Here is a 26,717-nt window from a genome sequence, read left to right on the forward strand (position 1 = left end):
CTGTCTTGGATGGGCTGATGCTGAAGTCAGCTTGGCTCTACTAATTCTGGTTTGAACATGGAGCATCCACTGGGTATAACAAGGTACCAGACTCTGCATGGGTTGATGAGGCAGGAGCTGCCAGACCAGCACAAAGTCAGAGGCCCATATTGCTAGTGTTGGGTCCACTTGATGCTCTTAAGGTCAATGCCATCCTGCACCATCTCCCAGAGGGGGCTGCCAAAGAAAAGAGGTATTGGATGAGTGAGGGCTTAGGAAGCCAACATTGGTTCCTAGGCCAAGGATCCTATCTAAAAGGAAGTTTTCCTATATTTAATCTATAAATAACTAATTTTGTATTGATATTGCTGCAATGACAAATATTAATACTATCAGTAACAACAAAAAACATCTGAATTTATGTAGTTCTTTAGTTTTTAAAAATACTCTTCCCTATTTTGGAAACAAGGAGCTGAGGAGATCTACTTTCTTGCTTTGTAGAACTTCTAAGTCCTAAAATCCAAGTATGCTCAAACTTTGGTTTGTGGCTGTGTGAACACGGAGCCTGAGGACAAGAGAGGAGTCAGCACTGCAATTTCTTCCAAAGAGTCTCAGGTACAACAGTGCATACCTCATTTCTCGAAGACGTTTCACATGATGAATGCACTTCTCCACTGTGTAGTCCACTTCCTCCTCTGTAGTGAAACGGCCAATGCCAAACCTGAAAAAAGCACAGGAGAAGAATTCTGCTTCAGAGCTCTAGCACTGGGGTAAATTCATTCAGCAAATACTCAGTGAGGATCTATTCCACAAAAGACTTGAAGCGAAAATGGTCCCTCCCCTCTAGGTCAGAGTTTCTCGGAATATGGTTTGTGCACCAGCCACATTAGAACCATCTGAGAAGAAATTTCCTCCTCCTCCAGACCTAATGAACCAGAATCTCTGAGTGTGGAACTCAGAAATCTTCATCTTACACAAACTTCCCAGGTGATATTCAATGAAGTCCAAGAACCACTGCTCTAGAAACTTTCATGAATTAAGAAGGGACAAGGAAAACCAGATTGAGGAATACCACAACAGGAGATGAAAAATACAAAAGAGGATGCCTTTCATAAATGTTGCAGCTCAAATGACTAACCTGATAGAAGAATGAGCTAAATCCTCATCAGTGCCAATTGCTCGAAGGACATAAGAGGGCTCCAGGGATGCAGAGGTGCAGGCACTGAGGAGAAAGATACAGAGCCTTGCTCAGTTCATCATCAACATCTGCTTTTAGCACCAAACCCCAATCTTGCTCCCACCCCTCAGGTCTTTAGAGTTATGCCATGGAGACAAGACACATTCTAATCTGGCAGAGCTAAAGGGCCTGATGCTGCCTGCATTTTCAGGATGTAAACCCAGCACTGGCCTCTACGGAGGATAAACTCCTTGAGCAAGGACACTACCAAAGCATGACAACACATGAGCTGGTCTGACAACAAAAGGCAACAGAATATGTGCTCACTCCCCTATGACTGATTGCACCATCTTGTACCAGCCTGAATGGCCTTTGAAGCATACTTTAATTCTGAAGGCCTGCAACAAAACTGCTAATATAATACTAGAACAGATACAGGCATTTCCTGGGACCAAAAAGGCACAAAATTCCACCCTAGGAAGCCCTCCTAGGGTGGCAAACTTCAGCCTGTGCCCAGCCAGCTAAAAAAAAAAGGCACTTACAAAATGACCTTTACTCTTAACTGAGAGCTCTTGTGCCTGTTATCTCCACACTGAGAAGCTTAATAATCTGTTATAACTTAAAAGCCAAGTTAATCGGTCCCGCCACAGTCCCTGTCTATCCAGTCCAACTTACCTCCCCGAAGATAAGGCAACATCCTTGAGTGCCATCAGCAGACTCTCCCCTTCCACATATGCAAAGGAGAGGTTGATACAGCCTGGAAGAAAGAACCAGTATAAGAAGAATCTCGCAGTCTCAGGCTTTTCCAGAATGGTGATAGAAAGGGCATTTTCATACCTGGATAATGGTGCTCAGGGTCCCCATTCATCACCACATCTGGAAGGTTCTTCATTATCTTCTGTATTAGCCGCTCCGCTAACTTTGAAATTCGCTTATGGTCATACTAAGGAGCAGGCAAGGCAGAACTAAGCACAGTGACCATCAACGGCTCAGAAACACACAGGATATGGAGCCCTTCGTGCCCATAAGTGACTACCTCAGACCCACCTATTGTCCTGTGTTACTCATAGAGGCCACTGTATCCCCAGCACTGAGCATAGTGCCTGACGAGCAAACATGCTCAATAACTAGACACGTGGTTCCAACAACCCAGAAATAAACAAACTGATCATTACTAAAAGGGCCTGAATTTTAGAGCGCATAACACCTCCCTCAGAATAAGATGTTAGTGGCACTGGGTCAAGGATAGTGTTCTTAAAACCTCCTCTTCTGGCAGAGATCTGACTCAGTCATGCCAAGAAGCCTCCGATAAGAGACCCAGCACAGGGGAAGAAGTTGAGGGAGGGAAATGCTTTCTCCATACCTCCATCTCTTGCTGTGCCACCTCACACGCAGCCCCCAGCCCCACCACCAAGGGTGTGGGCACTGTCCCAGACCGCATACCCCGCTCCTGTCCCCCTCCACTCTGCAAGGCCTCCACACGCACGCGGGGCCGGCGGCGAATATAGATGGCACCAACCCCTGGGAAACAAAGTTTGTTACAAAAAAGAGAAAAAGAAAAATGCATATGAAACACAATATCACTTTCTGAAAGGGTCAAAATATTCTTTAAACTTTCCTATAAGCTTAAAATCTTTCAAAATAAAAAAAGTTGGAAGAAAAGAAAAAACAGCAGTAAAAGCATAATACTTATCAAAATTATTTAACATCAGGGGGATAACTACCAGAAGAAGTAATGACCTTTTGGTCATTTTAAGTTTAAAGTAGCTCCTTATGTTAAATGAAATCAATGCAGCATTATTCATAATATCAAAAAAAGAGGAAACGACTTAGATGCCCATCATTAGGGGAAAGGGCAAATAAATTACAATACATCCATATGATGAAATATAAAGCAGGTGGGTAAAAGAATGAAGAAGCTCCTGTACTGCCACTATAAAATCTCCAAGATACATTGTTAGAAAACTGGTGAAATCTTAATAAAGTCTATACTTCAGTTTTTTTTTAAAAAGAAGATGTACTGTTAGGTTAAAAAAACAAACAAACACAGAACAATGAGTATAGTATGCTATCTTTTGAGTAAAAAAACAGAGAGGGAGGAGGGGAAGTATATATGTGTTTGCAAATAGAATAATTCTGGAAAAATACTCAAGAAACTGCCTCCCCAAAGGGAAAACTACACGGCTGGGAGATGGAGGTAAAAGACTTTCTACCCTGTACCTTTTTGTAGCTTTTGAATTTGGAACCATGTGAATATATTACCTTGCCTAAATAGAATAAAAATGGAAGTAAAAAAATAGCACAATCTCCCAGGGTCTATCAAAACTTAAAAATACGTATGGCCTGTGACTCAGCAAACCTACCTACTGGAATTTCATACCAAAATATGAACATGAATGTGCAAAGATATTCACTAAGTAATCAAGGGTTTTTGAATAGAGTGAGTCCTTGATGAAGTTCATCTTCTCTCACACAGAACAACTATTTAGGCAGAGATTAATAAAAATTAAAGCAGTGGTTCCTAAATTTATTATGAAGGATCCGAGTTTTAAAATAATTTGTTCATTTTCTCATTAAAAAGAAAATCAAATTCAAGCATCCAACACTATCTGAATCTCTGCAGTTCCCAAATTCAGAGAGCAAATGCTCAGATTCCATGTCTAGATACTGAAGGAAAAAATGTTACCTAAATCTACTTAGATCCTGAGTTCAGAAAGCAAGACTTTGGATTGTCAATGATACCTGTACACATTTAAGCACAGATCAGAACTCTGCTCAATATGAGTTAATTGGTTTTATCCAAATACATATATCTTCAATTAAAGCCAGTAAAGGCAACATTTTAGTTAAATATAGCATTGCTGTTGGGCTTTTTAAAATAACAGTTCACAAAAACACTCTCTGCAACCTCTGGAAACCTTTAGAAAAAGCCATCTTACATACTTCCAGGTGTTATCATACCTTTTTCCACAGGGTGTACATATACCCAGATGATACACCCTGCAGACATAGAAAGTGTACTGGCATACCAACCAACCACCACAGGCCCTCACCCCAAAGACAGAGGAGGGGTTGTTTGTTTTTTTTATGGGTACCTCCATAAAATAGAGAACAGTATCATCACAAAGGTTGGGGTGAAGAGGCAGAATTCTAGCTAGAAAACATCCCTAGGCTAATAGGACCATAGGGAATGGACAAGTATTCTTGTGAGACTAACAGGAGCACGGACTACAAGTCTAGGAACAAACACCAAGAGATGTAAAAGCCCACACAATCTTCCCCTAGGCTAAAGTAAGATACTGGAGGGTGGAGGTGGGGGGTTTAAAGGACTAAAAAAATATTGCTCTACGTATCATAGGAGCAGACAAGGTAGCTGGACTTATGTAGCAAAATTCGATGTGACAAAACCCCCTGTTCCTAAACTAAATGTCTACATGCTAAGGATTTTGTAAAGAGAACAGGGTAGAATGGTCTGCTACATAGTAACCACAAGGATCTACAAATAGGCAAGTATCCCTGACTATTGCTAAATGACACCTGCATTCTGCAAGGCACTCTGAATTTACAACTTCCTCTGAGAACAATGGCAGTCCCAAATGAGTCCAAGGAATATGTGTCAAAGGGTTTACCAGGAGTACAGAGCAGAGGTACTCTAGGAGGGCTTGGTACCTTTAGGACCATAGATTTTGTGACCACTGATACTCATGAGATCAATTTTCATGTCGTTGACGTCAAGTGGGATTTTTCCAACAGCCTGGGCTGCATCCGTATGGAAATATATCTTTCTGGAACTGCAAATCCGCCCTGAGGAAACAACAGAGGGAAAGAACCATAGCACAATGTTGGGAAGTCAGCTGGCAGTGGTCCCACAAGGTACCATGAGTTCTAAGACAAAACTGCATCTGGCATTAGCATCTAGCCATATAGTAAATTACTTCTCTCTCTCAGCTCTAGCTTTCTTGACTAGAATAAATGAAATCAAGTTCAAAGAACCAAATTGAAACACCCCTGATGTAGGGATGCACAACTCTTCTTACCTGGCCTTTCAAAAAATCAGATTAAATTTTAGATCCTTTTTGATTTAAAAGGCGAAGATTAACAGATCTATTTGCTAATGTGACTAAGAGGTTAAATGGTGAGTCTCTTGCTCTAACTGAGCACAATAAAGAGATGTTCTGATGAATCCCAGTGCTGAGCAAGCATCAGGGTCCACCCATGATACTCACCTATTTCTGCAATGGGCTGCTTCACTCCAATCTCATTGTTCACAGTCATGACAGAAACCAGGCTCGTATCAGGCTGGATGGCAGCCTCTAGTTCCTAAAAATATCAGGAGTAAGAAGACTATAGTACCATCAAGTTCCCCTTGACTTAGAATATAAGCAAGCTTAGTCTTTGAAAGGGGCCTTTTGCTATACACCTATCGGACTGGTTTAAATAAAAATAGTGACAACACAAAATATTGGCAAAGATGCATTCATTTATCGGAATGTAAAATGGTACAGTGCACTGGAAAACACTTTTTGACAGTTTTTGTTCTTTAAAAAACTTGTGAACAAAATAGGATTGCGCTGTAATTAATAAGTGTCCAAAAGTAACCTCACAGGGTGATCTGATCATAATTCCTGAGTAGGTCATGGTGGGTAATCACAGCCTCAGGCCTAAAACTTTATTTATTTATTTATTTACTTACTTACTTACTTAAATTAGTTTCAAGTATTCAGTACATTGGTTAGACATTTACGTAGTTTATAAAAACGATCCTCCTAATTGCTCCTCTCCTCTGGTTTTCCACCTAGCCATAATTTTTTTTTTTAATTAAGTTTATTGGGGTAACATTGGTTAATACAATTCTATAATTTTCAGGTGTACATTATAATTTGACATTTGTATATTCTATTGCCTGTCTACCACCCAAAGTATAAAATTTTTTTAGTAAAAGTTTTATCTTCTCCTTAAGCAAGCCTTGTCCATTATCCTTGTGCATCTGGGTTATCACACTTTTGAAATGCCAGAGTAATGGTCTTTTTCAGAACTCAAAGGCCTTCAAGGGAACACATAATCTTGTTTCCTATCCTGTAATCCAATCAGAGAGTTCTCTGCCTTAAGCTTTCTCTCACCTTCATGTAATCTTCTGTAGTTCCCTCCTTAATTCCAAATGTTTAAAAGAAACTGAAAAAGTGTCACTCTCCAGAGCATTTCATTTCAGATCTTGCTTCCTGGCTTGTCATCAGTTTGGCTCAAATAAACTTATAAAAATTCTCTATAGGTTTGGATGTTCCTACATCGACAAACTAAATATGATATGAAATCACCAGATGACCCAGTAACTGCACTCTTGGGCATTTATTTATCTCAGGGAAGTGAAAACTTATAAATTCACACCAAAAAAAACTATACATAAACATTCATGGTAGCTTTACTCATAATAGCCAAAACCTAGAAAGAACCCAAATATACTTCAACATGTGAATGGTTAAACAAATTGTGGTACATCCATATATGGAATACTATTCAGCAATTAAAAGAAACAAACTACTGAGACACGCAACAATGTAAATGACTTACCAAAGATTTAGGCTAAGTGAAAAAAGCCAATCCTGAAAGGTTACATGCTCTATGATTCCATTTATGTAATATTATTGAAATGACAAAATTAAAGAAATGAAGATCAAATTAGTGGTTTAAAAGAACAACATGAAGCATCATTGTAGTGATGAAACTATTTTGACTGTGGTAGTGGTTACTCAAACCAACACCTGATGAAATTGCATGGAACTAAATACACACACAAGTGTGTACAAGTAAAACTGAAGAAATTGGGATGATTGGTAGATTGTATCAATGTGAATATCCTAGTTGTGATATTGTACTGTACTTTTGCAAGATCTTATTATTGAGAGAAACTGAGTAAGGGGTACATGAAATCTTTCTGTGTTATTTCTTTCAACTGCATGTGAACCTACAATTATTTAAAAATTAAAAATGTAATTTAAAAAAGAGGAGGAGCCTTTCCTATGTTAGATTGTCAAAAGTAAGCTGCAAAGAACAAAGTAAGTAGCAAAAAACAAGGTTACTATTTACAATACCGAGGTAGGGACCACATCTAAAACATTTATCTTAAAGGAATTATTAATCACCTCCCAATATCAATGTTTTCCCTGACACTGGTCTAATGTAGGTTCTCAATGTTGTTTCTCTTAGTTTCTTGTTTGCTTTCTTATAGCATTTATCTCAATTCATAATTATTTCATTTATGTGTTTGTTTACATGTTAACTGTCCCCTTCACCAGAATGTAAGCTCCCTGAACATGGGCTCTAGGCTTGTCTTGTTCATCCCTCTATCCCCAATGCCTAGGACTATGGCACAAGAAATGCTATGAAGTGAAAGACACTATGTTAAGTATTATGAAAAATAAAAATACAGAAAATATGTGCTCCTAGCATTCAAGAAACAGCTTAGTGGAGAGATAGACATATGTATACAGCAGAGCATAGAAGTAATAATAAGCCTTTAAGTAATTGAGGGAATTTAGAAAAGAGATTAAAAGGGTTGGAACAGCCAAAGAGATTTTATGAAAGAGGGGAGGCTTGAGTTTTTAAAAGAGGAAGAAAATTAAGGTAAGTACAAAGAAAAGGAGAATAGATCAAAGGTGAGGGGATATATAAGATCAGGCCCAAAATAGGACTGGCCAGGGCACATGAGAGATGTGAAGGCAGTCTGGCTGACATGGAGGGTTTTGTGAAGGGTGCAGTGATCAGTAAAACTGAAACAGCTGGTTACAATCATGTCTATTCTGAGACAAGTGTTACCCTGATAGCAAAACCAGGCAAAGATATCACAAGAAAACTATAGATCAATATCCTTAATGAACACAAATGCAAAGATCCTTAACAAAATACTAGCAAACCAAATCTAGCAACACATAGAAAGGATCACACACCATGATCAAGTGGAATTCAATCCAGGAATAAAAATTCAATATACAAAAAAATCAATTGGTGTATATACCATGTTAACAGAATAGAGAACAAAAACACAGTATCATCTCAACAGACACAAAAAAGGCAACTGATAAAAATCCAATAGCCTTTCTTGATTAAAAATAATTTAAGAAAAGAGAACTTCCTGATAAAAGACATCTGTGAAAGAACAGCTATGTAAAATCCACAACTAACATCATACTTAACGTTGAAAGCTTTTGTGTAACATCTAACAACAGGAACAACTACAAGTTCCTGCCAGGATTTTAAGCAAGAAAAAGAAATAAAACGTCTCCAGGTTGGAAAGGAAGAAGTAAAAATATCTCTATTTGCACATGACAAGGTTCTGTCCACAAACTGCATCTTAGGATTTGTCTAGGAATGCTAATATCCAAAATCTGGTGGACAAGATGCTTGGACTTAACACCCAAAATGGACAAATAAGGATATGGGCCCATAAGGGAAATATTCTTTTAAAAAACTATACCTCTTTAAAGGGAAGAGAGATATCAGTGCAGGGGAGGAAGAAGCTAGAGCATTGCCATGGTGAGTATGAGCTCCTGGCATCCTGCACACATGCCCAGTGACTCCCATACAAACCAGTAAGCACCAACAAAGCTGAGAAACACACCTTCCAGAGAAAAGGAAGATGATACATATTCAACAGGAACATACTTTTGGTTTCTCTGCCAGGCCTATTTCTCTAAGCCCCCACCTTCACCATTAGATCTAGTCCTTCAAGCTCGAAGAGACAGATTTACAAGGTGAAGCCAAGCTCCTCCAATTTTTACCCTCCTGCCAAGAGCCACTCCTACCTTAAGGTCGATAATCCCACTCTTCTTCACTGGGAGGTAGGTGACTTGAAAGCCCTCAGCTTCCAATGAACGGCAAGAGTCCAAGACACATTTGTGTTCTGTCTGGGTGGTGATCAAGTGCTTTTTCCGTGACCTGTAGAATCTAGCCACCCCCTAGAAATTGGTGGTAGTGGAAGGAAGAAGAATATACTCAGAGAGATAGCAATGATTTTCATCCCATTTATAAAGGAAAAGTGAGCAAAGGTGGTATGCTTCCACATCAATTCTCCAACACCAATTGGGTGTCCTACAAATCAATTTAATTCTAATGCTAACTACCTAGAGTTAGTGCAAATCCCATAAATTAAAGGGCTCAGTTCCACAAGACTGCTCCCACTTCAAATGCCAGCCTGGGTGGCAAAAACCATCCACCTATACTTCTGGCCAGCTGGCTACAAATTCAGGGCTTCCCACAGCCCCCTAAAGTTCAATAATTCACCAGAACAACTCATAGAACTCACTGAAAGCACTGTACTTATGGTTAGAGTTTTATTATAACGTATACAACTCAGGAACGGCCAAGTGGAAGAGATGCATAGGGTGAGGTCTGGAGTGGAGAGGGGCACAGAGTTTTCATGCCCTCTCCTCATAAAATCTAGGCACACCACCTTCTCAGCATACCCATGAATTCACCAACCTGGAAGCTCCTCTGCCTCGTTGTCCAGAGTTTTGATAGGGGTTTCATTACATAGGCACAACTGATTATATCATTGGCCACAGGACTGAACTCAATCTCCAGCTCCACTTTCCTCCCCAGAGGGCAGCAGAGCTCTAATCGCATGTTTGATTTTTCTGGAGTGGAGCTTGTCCCTTGAAACTGAGGGCCCACCATGAATCACCTCGTTACCATAAACCTAGGCATGGTCCAAAGGGGTTTCTTTTGAATAACAAAAGACAATCTCATTATTCAGGAAACTCCAAGGGTTTTTGAAGCTCTGTACCAGGAACAGAGGACAAAGACCAAATACATAGGAAATAGGGAACATACCTAGGACTCTTGCATCCCAAGCAAAAGCCACTCTCTTTTATTTGTATTTAAAGTAAAGCATGCAAATATGGTGATACTGATACACAAAGCTGGCACTGTAGAAATTAAACTCAGACACTTATACCTTGCTAATGCCAATATTTATTCTATAACTCTTTAGAGAAGTATTTAGAAAGATATCTTAAAAGCTGTATTCACATTCTTTAACTGTGATTCATCTTCTGGGAGTTTACCTTAGAGAAATATTTCAAAAGCTAGATAAAGCTACAGAGACAAAATATACTGTAGTTATACTTACAATCCTTAAAAAATGGAAAGATGAAATATAACCAATAAGAGAAATGAATACAACAATGAATTTTGTGATAACAATTCCATAAAAAAGAATGTAATTATATTAATAATGGAGTTTTAAATGGAAGAATACAGGATATGTTATAAATGGTTACAGAAAAATAAATATGGCATGCCACAATTTGTGAAAATATTAAAAGCAAATTCGTATGTATGGATAATTTTTCTGGAACAATCTTAAGAAGCAGTTTAGAACTGACAATTAACTTTGCAGAGCAGGAATAGGGTCAAAATAGGAGAGGAAGAAGAGGAAGACTTATACTTTGTTTCAAACTTTTCTACAGTGTTAAAAAATCTTAACGCAAATGCATGAATTACTTTTTAAAAATTAAAAGAAATAAAATGTGTAACCCCATCCACCTAGAGCGTATAATACTCACTTTAGAAGCAGAATGTAAAACTAATTAGGCCAAAATTATAACTACATAAAAACTGTATGTTCTCAAGGATGAGAAACATAAAAAGGAAAACATTTAAAAGTTGCCTCCCTCTCTAATCTCACTTACCCACAGTGCAGAATGCTCTAACAGTAGAAAGACATTTACTCTACTCATCAGGAGACTAAAGAAAACACCATCACAACTATTCTTAGCAATCTCTGCCCTCTAGTTTTGGGATCTGTGGAGACTTTAAAAACAAACATTTTCAAAGTTTTGAAACCGTCCCCATCAAGGGACCTCCACCCTGGCTCTGTGGTTTCTGCAGTCCCAAGGAAGGACACTTTCCTGCTAACAGGACCAGGAAGAATGTTGATGATTCTGGAGCCTGTCCCAGACCTCTTACAGTCAGGCCAAGGTCAGAAAATACCAACACTGGAAGCACAGTTGAAAGACAATGGTGAGAGAGGGTGAAGCCAGAGTTGAACATACAGCAGCCCACAATTTATCAGAGCCTGAGCATTTACATAGATGATGCTGGCTACCAGGCCCAAACAAAGATGATTATGTTCTATGAAACACCAACATGAGTAAGAGTGGAATTTTACTTTTTTAAGTACCAAAGTTCTATATATCCCATGGACACTGTGACCGATCCCAGAATGGGTGACCAAGTGATGCTGGCAGAAGGCACCACAGCAACGAGTACTTGAAAATGGGGACATCTAAAGAAAAGGGAGGAACTTGTTGCAAACATACCTGAAAAGAAAAAAAAGGTATGGCTGACAGGAAGGTAGCCCTGAAATCATATATATAATGGTGAAGCTGAGAAACATGCCAATTACGAGCGCATTCTGGACTTCATGGTGACTAGATCAAAAGCATAGGGAAAAGGGTTAAGTCACCATGATCCACTCTCTGAAGTAGCTGCCATCCAAAACACCAAATGGTTAATGGTCCAAGAGCCACCTCCTTTCCTATCTAACTCCTTACTGAATTCAGTTCAATAGGAGCAAAGACTTAAAGTTAGATTGCAAAGGGTTGAAGAAAGAAGCAAATCAGAAAGAATGTGTTGTGTTTTCTCTTCACAACAGGAGGAGTGAGTGGCTGGGAGATACATATATGAGCCCAAATGATGGAAGGACATCATCTCTCAAGTCAGGAAAGCCCAAATAAGCCCTCTGGTTCCCTTCTCTTACCTTAATTGCTATATTGTTGGATTCAGTAGCACCGCTAGTGAAAATGATCTCACGAGGATCAGCCCCAATGAGAGATGCTACTTGCTGCAAGCCAAGAAAGAAATAAGCAACATCAGTTTCCCAGGCAAGTACTTGGCTCTAACCAGGACAGAGCTTCTAAGCAAGAGCTCCACTGCTTTCTATCAACTGCCCAAGAAGCTTACATCCCAGATCCCAGGCTCTTTTCCAGTCCAATATAAAATAATGATGATGATGAGGAGGATGATGATGATGATGATGTTTTTAAGAAAACACATCATTAGCACTTTCTCATTTAATCTACCCAGTAACCATAAGGAGTAGAAACTATTACAATCTCATTTGCAATGTAAGGAAACCGAGGCCTAGAGAAATTAGATAACTTGCCAAAGGTCATTTAGCTAGGAAATGTGGGGGACTAATCAAATGCCTTCAGAGGGACTCCAAGGCCTGCTCTCTTAATCTCTTTCTTAAAGAGCCCCAAACCATTTCTACTTCCACCCACACCTATCAGGAAGGAGACGCCTCCCACAGGCCACTGAATCCCTGACATCAGTGCCTCCTAAACTCTTGTGTACTAACCTGGCGAGCATGTTCCATGGCTGCCTCACTCTCCCAGCCATAAGCATGTGTCCGGGAGTGTGGGTTCCCATAGTAGTTGACTAGGTAAGGGAGCATGGCATCAAGCACCCGAGGGTCCTGAGCACAACAGAATAGATCAGTTTCCTTGAGCCCATAGAACTCAGGACCCACTCCTTCCCTCAGATCTGCCTCAACACACTTCCCTCAGACACTGCCTAGATCAAGCCTCAAACATTCTTCCAGATCCTCAGTTACTAACCAAATATAAGCCTAATATACTCCCAATCCCAATCTATCTTAAATTAGACTATTCTACCATCTCTCCAGGTAATCTACAAACATGGCCTTGTCCTGACCAAATATAAGCCTAATATACTCCCAATCCCAATCTATCTTAAATTAGACTATTCTACCATCTCTCCAGGTAATCTACAAACATGGCCTTGTCCTGACAGCCATTTCTGCAGGTGTTCGCATTCCCCAATCCAGAAATGTGATCTTCAAGGGGCCAGGATGTGACAGAATCCATGTTGGTGAAACCTTGCATTAATATCATGTACCAAGCTGCTAAAAGCTGCTTTATGTCTCAATCCATTTACTATTTGCCCAAATTCACATAACTACTAAGTAGCAGTTTGGCTAATTCCAGAGCCCAAGGTTTTAAATACTACTACAGTGCATGCTCTGAAGTGATTTGACCAAGATCAATAGCTACTAAGTAATTGGGCCATTTCTAGTGGACTACAACTTCTGGCTCATTGCTTTTCCCACAACACAATTCTAAATGGCTCTTAGTTCAACAAGGACCCAGCCATTTCTATACACTGTCACTTCTACAATATAATTCCTAGAAACAGCATTGGGAGAAGTTGCCTTTCCATCCTTACCAGAGGAGTTGTAGCTTGCACATCCATATACAAAGGACGAAGCACCGACTCCACCTCCGGAGCAGTAGCTGTATCTGAGGGAACAGTAGACTGGGGAACATGGTCTGTAACTGACAAAAAAAAAAAAAGAAAGAAACCTAGTGGCCAAGGGAGAGTTGGGATGCAACTATAGACACAGTATCCAAGAGAGCAGAGGGTAAAAGCGGGTGGAGGTGAAGTAAGTTTAAGGCATGCTGGAGTTAAATCTCAATGAAAAGAGAAAAAAAAAGGATTTGAACAAACTGTAAAAGGAGGTAAGAGACAGAGACAGGGTTCTTGGAAGGAATGTTGGGACAATATTCATATTGCATCGTTGGGAGTGGGGAGAACTCTGAAAGGGCAAAGCCATTTAGAAGGAATGGGAAGACAAAGTAGGTAAGATCTCCATCAAAGGTTACTGGCTGGACGACTAGCATCTCTAAAAGTTGGCCCGCAGAGATCTGAAGGCCATGTCTCAACCGCTGAGGGTCTGCGGGACACGATCTGAGGCGGAAGCGGCGAAGTCAGCCTCTCTGAAGGCCGGCCTGAGAAAGTGTTAGGGGTACAGACTCGGGGAAGGGTGAGAGGGTCTGGGTAGCGAGCAGAAGAGGGAGGCTCAAGAATATTCAGATGCGTAGCGGCGCAGAGTTGAAGGGTCAATGTCTTCAGGAAGGGTGGCAGTAAGCGGAACCTGGGGCGTACCGCGCAGGCGCAGACCCCGAGCGAGCGCCTCGGGCTTCGGCCCGGGAGCCAAGAGCAGGGCCGCGGCCCCCCGCCTCCAAGCTGTTCGCAGCAGCATGGTCCCGGTAGCACAGCCCCTCGCCCCAAGCGGCTACAGTCCCCAGTTACGGACTCCCGGAAGTATTGCTCAGCGCCCCGGAAGCGATTCCTCGGGCCACGAGCGGCGCTCCGCCTTGCGTTCCGTGTGAGACGTGGAACTGAGCGACGGATACAGCAAGCGAGGTGAGGTCGGGGCTCGGGGGTCCGAACTCTAAGAGGGTGATGGAATCGGGCTACTGCTGATTTTCCTTCCTGGACTTCCCCGAACCCTTGGGCCCGCCCCGCCCCACCCCCCATCTATTTCCTCTGGCCCCCGCCCGATTCTCGGGCTTGCGGCTAGGCCTCCATTTCCCTAACGCTCGAACCCCGCAGATGCCGGTGGCCGTAGGTCCCTATGGACAGTCCCAGCCTAGCTGCTTCGACCGTGTGAAGATGGGCTTTGTGATGGGTTGCGCCGTGGGCATGGCGGCCGGGGCGCTCTTCGGCACCTTTTCCTGTCTCAGGTGAGGGGCGCGGGTGGTAACCTATGGCCGGGACTACCGGACTTTCCGCCCCACTCCACTCAGGCCTGCGCCCGAATAGTCTGCCTTGTTCCCGTTCCCTCGCTGCCCACTAAAGAGCGAGACTGATTTCCTTAACTACCTTCAGTGTGGAAGGACAAGTTGGAAGCTTCAGTGCTTGATAATATGAAACCCTGACTCAACTTCTGGCCTTTACTCGTTCTGTAACCTTAGGCAATTTGAGCCTGGGTTACCTAAAGTTTAGAATGAGGTCACTAACATCACTCTGATAGTTTTAAGAATCAAGTCAGAACACACTTAGCTCAGAATCTGTCATATATTAAGTGCTCAATAAATGGTTATTACTACTGTCGCTATTTTCTTATTTCCATTTGCACATAGTGAAACGAGCAATTTTACTGTACTGAGAACAGGATGTAGAAATAAGCAGATAAACTCTACACCTTAAATGTCATTTTCACATGTGGTAGACTATTTCCATTTTTCCATAGTGTAAATTACCATTTACTGAGCACTTACTGTGGCAATCACTGTCGAATGTTATGATCCTCATTTTACACTTGACACAACCTGTATAATGATTCCACAATCATTGAACACTAGGAAACCGTCAACAAAACAGCTGTCTTTATTGGATCACATATACCCTGGAGGTAAACCCAGCACAAAAACTGGTTTCCTTGTCCATGTACTTTACACTGTATTTGCTGCCTCCCACAAACTGAAGGCAGTTAAGTCCTCTAGTCTCCTATGGATACTTTTCAACTTGCCCTAACCGCAGGTGGGAAGGGATCATGTACTGCAAGACTTCTGGAGTATGTGATTCATCATTAGCACACATTGGAAAAGGGCAGTTAAGGTTATCTCCCGGTGTAGTACTTTCGTTCGCAACTGGCCCCATCTTGGTTTCCTCCTCTCAGGATCGGAATGCGGGGTCGGGAGCTGATGGGCGGCATCGGGAAAACCATGATGCAGAGTGGCGGCACCTTTGGCACATTCATGGCTATCGGGATGGGCATCCGATGCTAATCAGGGCAATGGGTGCCCACATCAACCCCCTGCCATCAGTCTCAGCCCATGTACTATATAATAAAGACTTTTAAGTAGTCTGAGTGTGTTGGAGGCATTTTTTCTCAGAGCCTATTAGCTTGGTTAGAGATTTTCTAAGATGGGCCAGGTAGGTTTGTAATCTGTTAAATTCAAAGCTAGAAAATGTTTGCATGCCTAGCTAGCACTTTTCATAGATCCTAGTAAACCCTTATTACTCAGTCTTTTAACGTTGATGCTTTTAAACCATTTGGAAGGTGAAAACAAGCTATGAAGTCTAGATTTCCTTAAGCTCACAAGTGCAAAAGGGTTTTAACCCCTAAGTTTTATTTCCAGTGGTATGTTGTTCATCCAAAAATTGTCCAACAATAGCTGCTGGCTTGATCAGAAAAAGAACAAATCATCCATGAAACAAACCATTACTTTTGTAGCTTCTCAACTGAATCCATCCCAGATATTCTAACCAGCCAGCAATGAAGATGTAAATTGTATAAACTGATCCCATCGCCCACAACGTAGTTGGCTTGATTAGGCAGGTTTAGTAATAAGTGCCCCTCACCTGCTCAAGCCACACAGCACCCTTGACATATTGTAGTATAAAGTGCACTGCCTCTTATCAGAATCTAAGAAAATGCTACCTTTTTGGGACATGACACTAAGATGCAGCCTAAATCAAGGACACCATCAGAATACCAACAGCAGCTACAGTTTTCCCAAAGACTTGGAAGCTGTCCCAAGATTTTAATTACTTGAAATATGTCAGAATAGCAATTTGAATTATTTTCTATGGACCACATCATTGGTTACCAAACTCCTATATCTGCATTAATCATTTACAACCCAAGTGTCATTCTGTGATGATTAGCTAAATTTTACCACCCCTATTGGCCACCTCTGCTGACCCAATTCAATTCCCTAAGAAAGAATGACCACCTGACTGGACTTGATTCAAGAATTAAAAGTTTAATTATGGAGATACTTTGGAAAGAAAACACTGTCAGGATAAGTCAGCTCCAAGAAACTGCTGCCCAATGTTGAAAAATCATTTTTAATTTTAAAAATGTTCAAGTTAACTGAAGCAAGGAATTTTGGATTAAATATGTCAAAATGGTTGGTGGAAAACTGATGCCACCATACTCAAATTGATTAAATATCTTATCTGAATAAACCTATAAAACTTATGCATCAGCGCTATCAATAGAAACAAGGTGAGGAAACCAGTATTTGAAGGTGATCATTCCATTTAGGAGCAACATTGCCTACTCCAAGTTTCAACGTAGACAGAATTTGAAGCAGAGTGCAGAGTATAAATGGTGAAGGCTCACTACCCAAGTTAAAGCTCAAAGTCCCATAATAAAGTAAAATGCAATTAAATTTGGGAAACCAGTTTGAATTTAGACCATTTTTTGTTCAGTATTTAAATAGTAAAGCATTTTTATTTTTATTTTTTTCACCAAGATGCCCAGATAACACAGGAGACTTTAAGAACACCCAGGTTTAAGGCCTGAGTGAATTCTTTTTGGTAAATCCCTCAGTTTTGATCCATTGTCCTAAGATAACTATAGTACTATAATATAGTGATATGGAGCAATTTACAGGGACAACTTGAGGGCAAATATATCCAGACTCTGCATGCTAAGAATTTTCCCAAAGAGGCAAATACCGAGTCAAAGAAACTAGTATTCTATTTTCAAGTTTCTATGACTTTAAAACATTTCAAAAATGAAGATTTTCTTATGGCCTTTTTAAGAGAATTTTATTTGAGTGGTTCTTACAAAGATTGTTGCAATATGAAAGTCATTTGTTTGATAGAAATATCAAGCTGTCTTGTCAAACACACTGAAGTAACCCAAAAATATATTTCAGAGCTCACAGAGCTTAAAAAGAGCAAAGATATGCAACCAGACAAAACCTATTTCTGCATTTCCTATTTCTTTCCTTACCAGACTGTCACTAAACATCTTGAGGAAATGCAGGGATCATTTTGTTTGGAATCTTAGACACACTAGAACACATATTTACAAAGAAACTTTTACAGATACATTAATTGAAAAGATACCATCCAGAAATGTTAATTTTGAAATCTCCTTTTCTTGCCAATTGACCAGAATGCAAGATGAGATGTTAATCAACAGCCCTTTAGCTGTCTTCAATTTCCATTCACTAAAAGTGTATTCCAGAAACCTCTGCTAAACCATTAGCCAAATATCAACATTAGTGAATGAGAAATGTAACTGCTGTGTAAAAAGTTAGGCTTCTGAAACATTAAAAACATCATTACATCCCTGTCTGCCTTTTTACATTAAGCACATTTGTTCCCCTAGAGCTATTTCTATAGATCCTTAATGTAATTTTCTACATGTACATTTAAAAGGCAGAACTAGAGAACAGCTTTGTATACAGTGGGAATTGCTAGTTAGGGAGAATGAGCACACTGCATTCCTGTTAACATTTTTATTTTTTCAAGATAACAGGAATTGTATACAAATGACAGTAGACCCTTGCCTCTTTATTTTTATCTAAATAAAAGATAACTCAAGATGAATTCTCAAGAAAGAAAAAAAGCTATGTACATAAGGGACTATATCTTCCTTCATCGTCTACTTGGAACCAGTAGTTGTGTTGCTGTCATAGAATCAGGAAAGAGGTTGTGATAAGTTGGAAGAGGTACATATGCTGCTGTTATCATTTTACCTGTTGAAAGAAACAGATATGTGTAGTTTAACATCCTCAGATTCATTACACTCAATAATAATTGCTCAGAAAAAAAGATCAAACTCACCAGCAAACCACCTGCCATGTAATGCATTGACAGCAGCAATGGCTGCAGCAATTGATGGGCACTTCACATACACGTTGCCCTAAAGCACAATTAAAAAAATATAGAGATAAGGGCATTGTGATATACACCATGGATTCAAATAGTTGTATTCAAATTGCCTATAGGAAAACTCACTGCTCTATAACCACATAATTGTTTCACTAGCTAATATGTACAGTTAAAATTTTACTGAATATATTTTACTCTCCCAAAAACTTGAAAGCTGAAGAATGCCAGGATTTCATGACAAGATTAACACTAACCAGCAACACTGCTACACAATGGCCTAGTCTAATAATTATTTGAAAGTGTCTTTATTTTAGAGGGTATATATTTAGTTGGTATGTTAAAGCAAATTCTTTAAGGAAAAAACTCTTAAGACTGATCATAACATGACCCAAGTATCTGTGAAGATTAAGACAAGAGAGCGACAACTTCCTATTTTTGCTTATTAAAAGATCACAATACCTGAGCTGAATTTTTGTCAACATAAATATGAATAACTCCTCCGTGTTTATTACATTCTTCAATCACATCATCTTTAATCTCTGTATCCCATCCAACTTCTTCTTCTCTGTAAGAATTAAAACTTTATTAGATACTGCTCAAACTTAAAAAAAGTTACATATATTCTCATCTATATAAAAAAGTTTTAATATGCATTTTAATTAAAAAATTTAACACTAATATTTAATTTATTGGCATCTTTCAAATGATACTCATACCAACAGTTTATCATCACCATTTCATAGACACAAACCTAACAGAATACAAGAATCCAATGTTGTCTACGCTAAACTGCAAATACGAATGCAAATTATTCAAGTATATTGTTATTGTAGGAAACATGTTTCACTGAATATGATGGTTGATTTATCAAATTAACTGAACAAAAAATCCTATATTTATATTAGAATACATTATAAACATGACTTAGAAAACCAACAAGATGTCAGACTGATTAAATGAATGGCATTCTAATCACTAGCTAAGCAGTAGGAAAGAATTACTTCTAATTCACAGCAAGCACTAATCAAAAGAAGAAAATCTGAATACTTTCCTGCTATTATACTGAAATAAGCTTAAAGTTTCAAAGCCAAAAACCGATAAACTGGTAATCAAAATAAATACTGACACAAGCTTCACAAATATAAATGGAAAACATAGAATCTGGAAATAATTAGCAACATGCATAAAAATTGTTCTAAGACCATCAAAATGGTTGCACTGTTTGAATTATTAAGTATATCAGAATATCCTAAGAGTTAATTTAGAAAAGTTAAATATTAAAGCTTTTACAGTACACCCTTCTGAACTTGACCAAAGTATACTACTTACGTTTGAGGGTTAAACATGTTAGAGAGTTGAAAACACTGTGTTGCAAGAGGTTGAACAGAGGCAGCTGCAGCTAAAGCTGAAGCTAAAAAAAAAAAAGAGAGAGAAATTAGTTTCATGGAAAATGCATCAGTATAAAATAAAACCAAAACCCACTAACCCAAAGCATTAAAGCAGGGCAGTCAAGTCAGCCACATCACTAATTTATCTTATTTAATAATGCAATTAAAGTATGTAACTACCCCATTTTAGTTGCCAGAAAACCAAGGCAATGTAATATTTAAAGTAGCCAATCTTGAGAAAGTAGGGAGTTTTGTTTTTAGAGGGGTAAGGTCTACATGCAATCAAAATTGTTACACAAATATCAATATAAATCTATCTCCAGAAAGGCAAAGTATGAAATGGAAAAAATGATTTTGCAGGACTGAGTTTATACCAGGAGAGGCAGGGGATGACAAAAACATAATCTTTGTATGCCAAATAATCTATACCCTATTGTATTTCTTAGGTTTCTGCCCATGAACGAATAAGTTACTTATTTTTAATTTTAAACATTATAAAATAATTAGGTTTTAAAAATAAGATGTATAAAATAATTGAAGCATTTGAAATTTAATATTCTATGATAAGTCCTATTATAAAATCAAATTAATAAATGATTAAGTCTGAGCACAAGAAACACTAAAAAGACTACATCTGTAATAGTCATTTTTTTGTTAAAAAACTACTACAGACTTAAATATTTAGGAGCAACATTTAAAACCCATATTGATTTTAGGTTTGAAGAGCATTTTCCAAAACAGCTGCTCCATTGTTTTTATGTGATTTATAAAACATTAGCAGTAGCTGTTATACAACTCACCGTAATCTTAACATTTGATCAAATTTCATTCCAATACATAACAACAACAAACAAAGCTAAGGATAAAACAGCGCATTAGAAATTATGGTAATTAAACATTCACCTGAGGAAATATCAGAAATACTCCACTGAATTAAAATTATGGCTGTGCATGAAATACATCATTAAAAAATGACTTTCTGATAGAATTACAAGTGTTTTTTTTTTTTAATTTTCATAAAGTTTTATATTAAAATAAAAATGCTAAGTTAACATGTCAAGTTCTATTGGGGAAAATTAACAATGCAACCATGCCTGTATTACAATTAAAAACTGAAACCTGCTTATGTACTTTATCACAAACAAATGGAAGTATGCTTGAAACAACCCTAGGTAAATTATACATCAACTGAGGACTTTATTTTTCCACTTACTCAACTATGATAATGTACTATGAATACTGAAAAATATTTAGAAAATGTATGATAGAAATATTTTGGCTCAACCTAGATGAATGCAGAACACAATGAATTCGGCATAGAAATGTAGTTAATACCAAAACCCACTAGTTCTTTTTAAAATGTCAGAGAAAAAAGGACTGAGTACAATTTGTCCCATTTCCTGGGAAAATTATACATTTAATTCCTGACTATCAAGGAAGTGGAAGACCTTTTTCATGTAGAATAATTTGCTCCATAGCAAAGTGCTCTAAATAAATGGCAGATATTTACATAGTAATTAAAAACAAAAAAAAGAATTACATACTTTACAAACTGTTTCAATCTCAGAAACCTGCATGCAGTTTAGTCTAATTTTCTCATTACTTGGTACTGCTTAAACAAATCACTGGAGTTAAGAGTCAGTTTTTCCAAATTTTAAATTAAGTTCACAGACTCTGTTTTGAAAGAGTTGTCTACTAAAACGAAACAAATTTCATTTTCTGACTTCTATATAAAACTAACAATCAGAACACAAAAATAAGTATACAGGGCTGAAAATAATTCTAAGCAAGCTAAAGTAAAAAAAGCACACTTTAATTTATCTATGCAACTGTAATAATTTTGATTAGGCCTTCTGACACATACAACAGATAGCTTACTGTATGTATACACTATATCTCACTCTCCCAAACGGTTCAAATTAAAAACTACCATAATAAATATAAACAACTATGTCTTGCTACGTTTACATCTATTTCAAAGACAAATAAAGAGCTCAACTCACCTTCAGTCTGTTGAGAAAGTCTTGTTTGCAAATCTATAACAAAAGAGAATTCTACAGCTCAGTGCAGGAACAATGAAGAGCCTCAACTAACAGGGTAAATGTCAGGAAAGCATTAATAAAAGAGGACTACAGTAGCAGGGTTTATGAAAATGAACTTATAGTAAAACCTGGCAGCCAAACCTCCTTCCCCATTCCTCATTGACAAGGCTTTGGGGCCTTATTTCCTCCTATCCTATGAAACTTACTTATGCCTCTCTCTTCCTATTCCTAGTACTCTTCCACATCTCTAATGTATTCCACTATACTACTCTGCACATGGGAATAATGGGAAATGGGGAAAGGGAAGCACACCGGTCAGAAAATACATGAAAACCCTGATCTTGAGAATTCAATTCCAAGTACTTGGGATAGTCAACTATTTATTGCTTGAAGTATCAGTGGCAATAAGCATTTTAAACTTTCAAAGTTCGTTAAAAATCAGTAATCCTTGCAATAGTACACATCAAACAGCTGTAAACACTTTTACTAATCTACCAATTCAGTAGTAGGAATATCACCCAGTGGGAAAACAACATTCTAACTGTATGTATACACAATTTTTAAAGTGCTTTTAAGATTTAAACAGTCCAAATGGACTAGTGGTTACCAGAGGGTAGGGGGTGGGGGAGGGGGAGGAGGGAAGACGTAGACAGAATTAAGGGGGTCAAAAATACGGGGGAAGGGTGAAGTGGGTAAAGGGGATCAAATATTTGGTAGCTGAAGGAAACTGGACTTTGGGTGGTAATCACACAATAGAATATATAGATGTCAAACTATAATGTACATCTGAAAATTATAATTGTATTAACCAATGTTACCCCAATTAACTTAATAAAAAATAAAAAAATAAAGATTTAAAATAAACAGTGCAGTCCAGCCCAAAGGTGAGTTTTATTTGGGTGTAGTTTCATGGCCTAGTCTGGAAATTTATTAAGGCAGGAAAAATCTAATTGGGTTTACCACAATCTGTGAAGGACAAGAAAATTTAAGCCATCTATAGCCAGTACTAAAAATAAATAGGATGGGAATTTTTACCAATATATTTTGTCATATCATCACATTAACACTTCTATATTGAAAAGAAAATTAAGAGAAAACTGCTAGTAACTGAAAACAGCAGTAAGTCTGAATAGTAAAGGATATGCCGGTGTTGAAAAGCTATCTTAGAATTCAAGTTACAGAAATATAAAACATAGAAATTTAGATTCAGAAAATTTAGATTTTCATTAACATGTAATTCAACTGCAACACTTTAATACAATTTGGGTTCCTTGCCAAGTACAGAAAATGATAAATCATGGGCAAAAATGAAAAGGGATCTACAGCCCAAGTTACGTTGGGATATAAGTATACCTGGGTCCTAGGTGCTCAAAATTGACATCTCAAGGAGTTGAAGAAAAGTAACTGGTGTGTATTGAAGGAACTTGAAGATATGACCATAGGAACATTGTCAATAAACTTTAAATTATAACACAATTTGTCTTTTTTATTCCTAAAATGGGAAAAAATGTATAGATATCAGAAATCCATGCTATTTTAAGTGTAAATAAATCCCTATCGAAATTTCAAAAATTATTTTTTAGGTCATTTGTGACAAGCAGGAAAACAAAGCATGGGTTTCATAAAGGTAACGATCCTATCTTAGAAAGAATCTATTAAACTTCCAGAATAAAGACATGTGGTAATGGGGATGACCCACACTTGGTTTCAAAAAATTGCTTTAAAAGACTCGGGGGATAAGGGCCTCAACCACATTAACACTCAGCAATTTAATTTTAACAAGTATGGTTTTAATAATGACTATCTGGAGAAAAACACCCATCACATAAACATTTTACCTAAAAATTGAGTGGTTATTAACTCAATAGCAACACAATTTATGGGAGTATAAAAAAAAGCGTCAAATTTTAAATCATGTCTACAAACACTAAAAAGGAGTAATGATATGTAAATGGCTATTTTCAGAACCCATGTGGACCTCTAGAATTTTAGTTGATCACAATAAGCTACACAATGTTTGTGCCTAGAGAGGTGTCATATAGCATGAATCATATGAGAAATGGCTAAAGATAATAAGGTCTAACATAGGAGATCATACCAATGTATTTGATACATCATCCAGGATATAACCTAAGATTGCTTAGAAATCAATAATCGTTATGTCATTGCAAAAAATCACTGAAGGCAGGGAACCAATCTTGTTCACTAGGCCTTTCGTGAATTACCTAGAATATAGTAAATATTCAGACATTTTCTAAATTATTGAAAGAATGATCTGAATAATGCGAAGCAACACAATCATAGCTTTCAGATTCAATAATTTTTATAATTTTCAAACTACAGACTAAGGTGTATTTCCTTTAATATCAATTATACCAAGGGACATCTACGACTACTTGTTCACTATAAAGAAATTAAATGTCTAATACTTGTTTAAAGAGTCAAAATAAATAGTGGTTACAATTTTTCTTCTCATGGTTTTTCCTGGCATGGTTTTGTCAGAAACTTTAAATAACTACCTATCAGATTTCAAAATAAATCATTTGATTTGACAGAAGTGCAGCATACTAAGGCAAATTTCTAAAGGTACTCAGAAACTTCTGAGTACCCACTAAAAAAAAATTAAAGCGCACACACTGAAAATCCCCCATCATCTCAAATTTTTTAGTCTCGCTTTATAGATAAAATCAAAGAACCAATTCGTAATAGAAACTGCCATACTTTTTATTTTGTCATATTTGGTCAACGATACAGTGCTTAGATGTTCTAAAAGCAAGTCTTCAACATTTCAAAATTAAATGTTATTCTAGCCTGTAGATATGGACTATTATAAAAGTTTATAAATGAAAACTCACAAAATTAAGCCATAAAAAAGAGAAAATCAATGCATTTCAGAAACCGAACCCCGTTACATAACTGTAATAAATTCAATTCTCTCCAACCTTCCTGCCCTCTCCAGGAACTTTATCTTGTAACTTCAACATCTCAAAATAATAACCACTATTGAGAAAAGCAGTTTACTCTGCACTGTTGATTCTATACTTCAATAAAGCTTGATTTAAAGGCCTCTGGGTAGGTTTGTGAACTTAAATATTACAAAAAAATTTTTTTCTTTGAAGCAATATAAACTTTTCGGGCTTTAGTAAAACTGATGTATTTTGAAATGTCTAATTCATTGCAATTTCAACTAAAAACTGGTGTGCAGGGTTCAAGTACAATACTCTGACAGCTTATGATTACTGATTCATTCTGCCCTATATCTCCACTTCCTTACATGAACTCTTGAAATTTATAGGCTAAAAAAAGTACTTGATGAATTGAATTCTCAGTAAGTCCTTTTAAATGCAAAAAATTTGGCAAATTTTCGAATTAGGTGAAAAAAACAATGATTTCAAATTAGAAAAGATTCAATTCCTACCTGCCACAGCACCAAATGCCAAAGAGCCACTCATCTGTAGAGCTTGCTGTGCTGCTGGTGGGATCTGCAAACCTGTACCTGTAAAAGAACAGGTCTTAAAGTCCTTACTATGTTAAGAGCAGAAAAGCCTATTTTTCTGGGTAATTACTACCAAAGCCGCTTCACTAAACTTCAAGCAGCACATGGTATAAGAGCTACAACAAAATTTATTCTGAAGTGTAAAGATGTAATTTAAAAGATAATTCTTACAGAAAGCAAAATAAATCTTTTAACGTATGCTGCTCTCAAACTGCACCACCATAGATTCCATTAAAACTTTAAGGCAAGGAACTCCCCATCAACTACACATAAGTGCTGCCCAAGGAGAACATCAACTCCAAAATAAGAAATCATTTTCCATTTACTAGTCCACATGGTTACTTTTCTCATTACCATACCCAGCTTCCCCCCAATCACTAAGAAAAACGCACCCTCTGCCAGTCTTGCCATTAATTGGAGACGACCAGTTGTTCCCAGGTCAATTCCAGTCCTTTCCAATTCATCACTGTCCAAAAATGAGCTAGCACTGGAAGCATCAGTACGTTCAGTAACATGTCCAACTTTCATCGGCCTTCCTGCCAGCTCAAATCCATTAAGTTGTTCCAAAGCCTTCTTGGCACATTCTGAATCGGAAAACTGTGTAATTGAGAAAGAAGTAAAAAAAAAAAAAAGTCCAGTATATTTATTAACTTACATATTTAACCAAGATAAGAAAATGCGTACTTGTTAAATCTAGAATATTCAATAATTATCACTGGGTGGACAATAAAAATTTCAAGCTATATGTAATATAATCAACCTGGCCAGACCATTAAGTCTATGCAAATAGTTACTGATATAGTTTAAAATGAAAAGATGCTAAGCAAGTAATAACATCTATCATTAAAAATAAGGAATCTTAGTAACAAAACATGAAAATTTTTCAAACATCAAAACTTTCAACGTGCTGAGATAAAGTAGTGCTTTTCCCCTCATAAATGTTAACTATTCAGAAAAAAATTCAAAGTTTATTCAGATGTTATTTTTATTTTAATTTTTACTATTATTGTTTTTAATGCCTATAGCACTTGGTATTCCTAGGTGGTCTCCCATTAAAGTACTAACCAGGCCCAACCCTGCTTAGCTTCCGAGATCAGACAAGATCGGGCACATTTAGGGTGGCATGGCTGTAGACAAGAAGTGCTTTTTTTTTTTTTTTGAAAGACTTGATCATTTGGTGGTGGCAAAGGAAACAG

At 37.9% G+C, this 26,717-nt stretch overlaps 3 protein-coding genes and 1 pseudogene across 15 annotated transcripts in view; 1 reads left to right on the top strand and 3 right to left on the bottom strand.

The window, feature by feature from the left end:
• Positions 1–3: 3 nt before the first annotated feature.
• NFS1 (NFS1, cysteine desulfurase) lies at positions 4–14,279 on the bottom strand. Of its 4 annotated transcripts, none has more exons than XM_006921761.2 (13): positions 14,120–14,279; positions 13,400–13,509; positions 12,513–12,629; positions 11,913–11,996; positions 8,956–9,108; positions 5,383–5,476; positions 4,826–4,960; positions 2,520–2,677; positions 1,994–2,099; positions 1,832–1,913; positions 1,118–1,201; positions 611–700; positions 4–216 (listed from the first exon to the last, which is right to left on the bottom strand). In XM_006921761.2, the coding sequence occupies exons 1-13, from the start codon at positions 14,214–14,216 to the stop codon at positions 153–155; spliced, it is 1,374 nt and encodes a 457-aa protein (XP_006921823.1). In that variant the 5' UTR covers positions 14,217–14,279; the 3' UTR covers positions 4–152. The 4 variants fall into 4 exon arrangements, with proteins under 4 accessions (XP_006921823.1, XP_015452461.1, XP_024895789.1 ...); XM_015596975.2 differs by having other exon boundaries at positions 13,400–13,473; positions 14,120–14,249; XM_025040021.1 differs by lacking the exon at positions 12,513–12,629 and having other exon boundaries at positions 13,400–13,473; positions 14,120–14,249.
• On the top strand, positions 14,224–15,818 carry ROMO1 (reactive oxygen species modulator 1). The gene is made up of 3 exons (XM_006921762.3): positions 14,224–14,380; positions 14,570–14,700; positions 15,639–15,818. Exons 2-3 carry the CDS (start codon positions 14,570–14,572, stop codon positions 15,745–15,747), a joined length of 240 nt encoding a protein of 79 aa, XP_006921824.1. The 5' UTR covers positions 14,224–14,380; the 3' UTR covers positions 15,748–15,818.
• A 1,681-nt stretch (positions 15,819–17,499) lies between these two features.
• Positions 17,500–26,717, bottom strand: part of RBM39 (RNA binding motif protein 39) — a 26,728-nt gene continuing 17,510 nt past the window's right edge. For 3 of the 10 annotated variants that reach the window (XM_025040018.1, XM_025040017.1, XM_025040019.1), the window contains 7 exons: positions 25,914–26,118; positions 25,444–25,521; positions 21,987–22,037; positions 19,925–20,006; positions 19,055–19,160; positions 18,548–18,626; positions 17,696–18,459 (listed from right to left, as the gene is read on the bottom strand). In XM_025040018.1, coding sequence (XP_024895786.1) covers positions 18,359–18,459; positions 18,548–18,626; positions 19,055–19,160; positions 19,925–20,006; positions 21,987–22,037; positions 25,444–25,521; positions 25,914–26,118 — 702 coding nt within the window. In that variant the 3' untranslated portion in view covers positions 17,696–18,358. Of the gene's footprint in view, positions 18,460–18,547; positions 18,627–19,054; positions 19,161–19,924; positions 20,007–21,986; positions 22,038–25,443; positions 25,522–25,913; positions 26,119–26,717 lie in introns of all 10 variants that reach the window. The other 7 variants (XM_025040016.1, XM_025040014.1, XM_015596987.2 and 4 more) reach the window with 5 other exon arrangements.
• Positions 26,538–26,656, bottom strand: LOC112471109 (annotated as a pseudogene).

The sequence above is a fragment of the Pteropus alecto genome, unplaced genomic scaffold (genome assembly GCF_000325575.1).
Source record: "Pteropus alecto unplaced genomic scaffold, ASM32557v1 scaffold45, whole genome shotgun sequence".
In the NCBI taxonomy this organism is placed as follows: domain Eukaryota; kingdom Metazoa; phylum Chordata; class Mammalia; order Chiroptera; family Pteropodidae; genus Pteropus; species Pteropus alecto.

Bases quoted from the DNA above. Each gene is read 5' to 3' on its own strand.
- NFS1 (XM_006921761.2), bottom strand. From the start codon at position 14,216: ATGCTGCTGCGAACAGCTTGGAGGCGGGGGGCCGCGGCCCTGCTCTTG. The intron at 13,510-14,119 runs GTACGCCCCAGG...TTTTTTTGTCAG, and splicing joins TCGGGGTCTGCGCCTGCGCG to TTACAGACCATGTTCCCCAG. The intron at 9,109-11,912 runs GTAAGAGAAGGG...ACCAATTTCTAG, and splicing joins CCAACAATATAGCAATTAAG to GGGGTGGCTAGATTCTACAG.
- ROMO1 (XM_006921762.3), top strand. From the start codon at position 14,570: ATGCCGGTGGCCGTAGGTCCCTATGGACAGTCCCAGCCTAGCTGCTTC. The intron at 14,701-15,638 runs GTGAGGGGCGCG...TCCTCCTCTCAG, and splicing joins GGCACCTTTTCCTGTCTCAG to GATCGGAATGCGGGGTCGGG.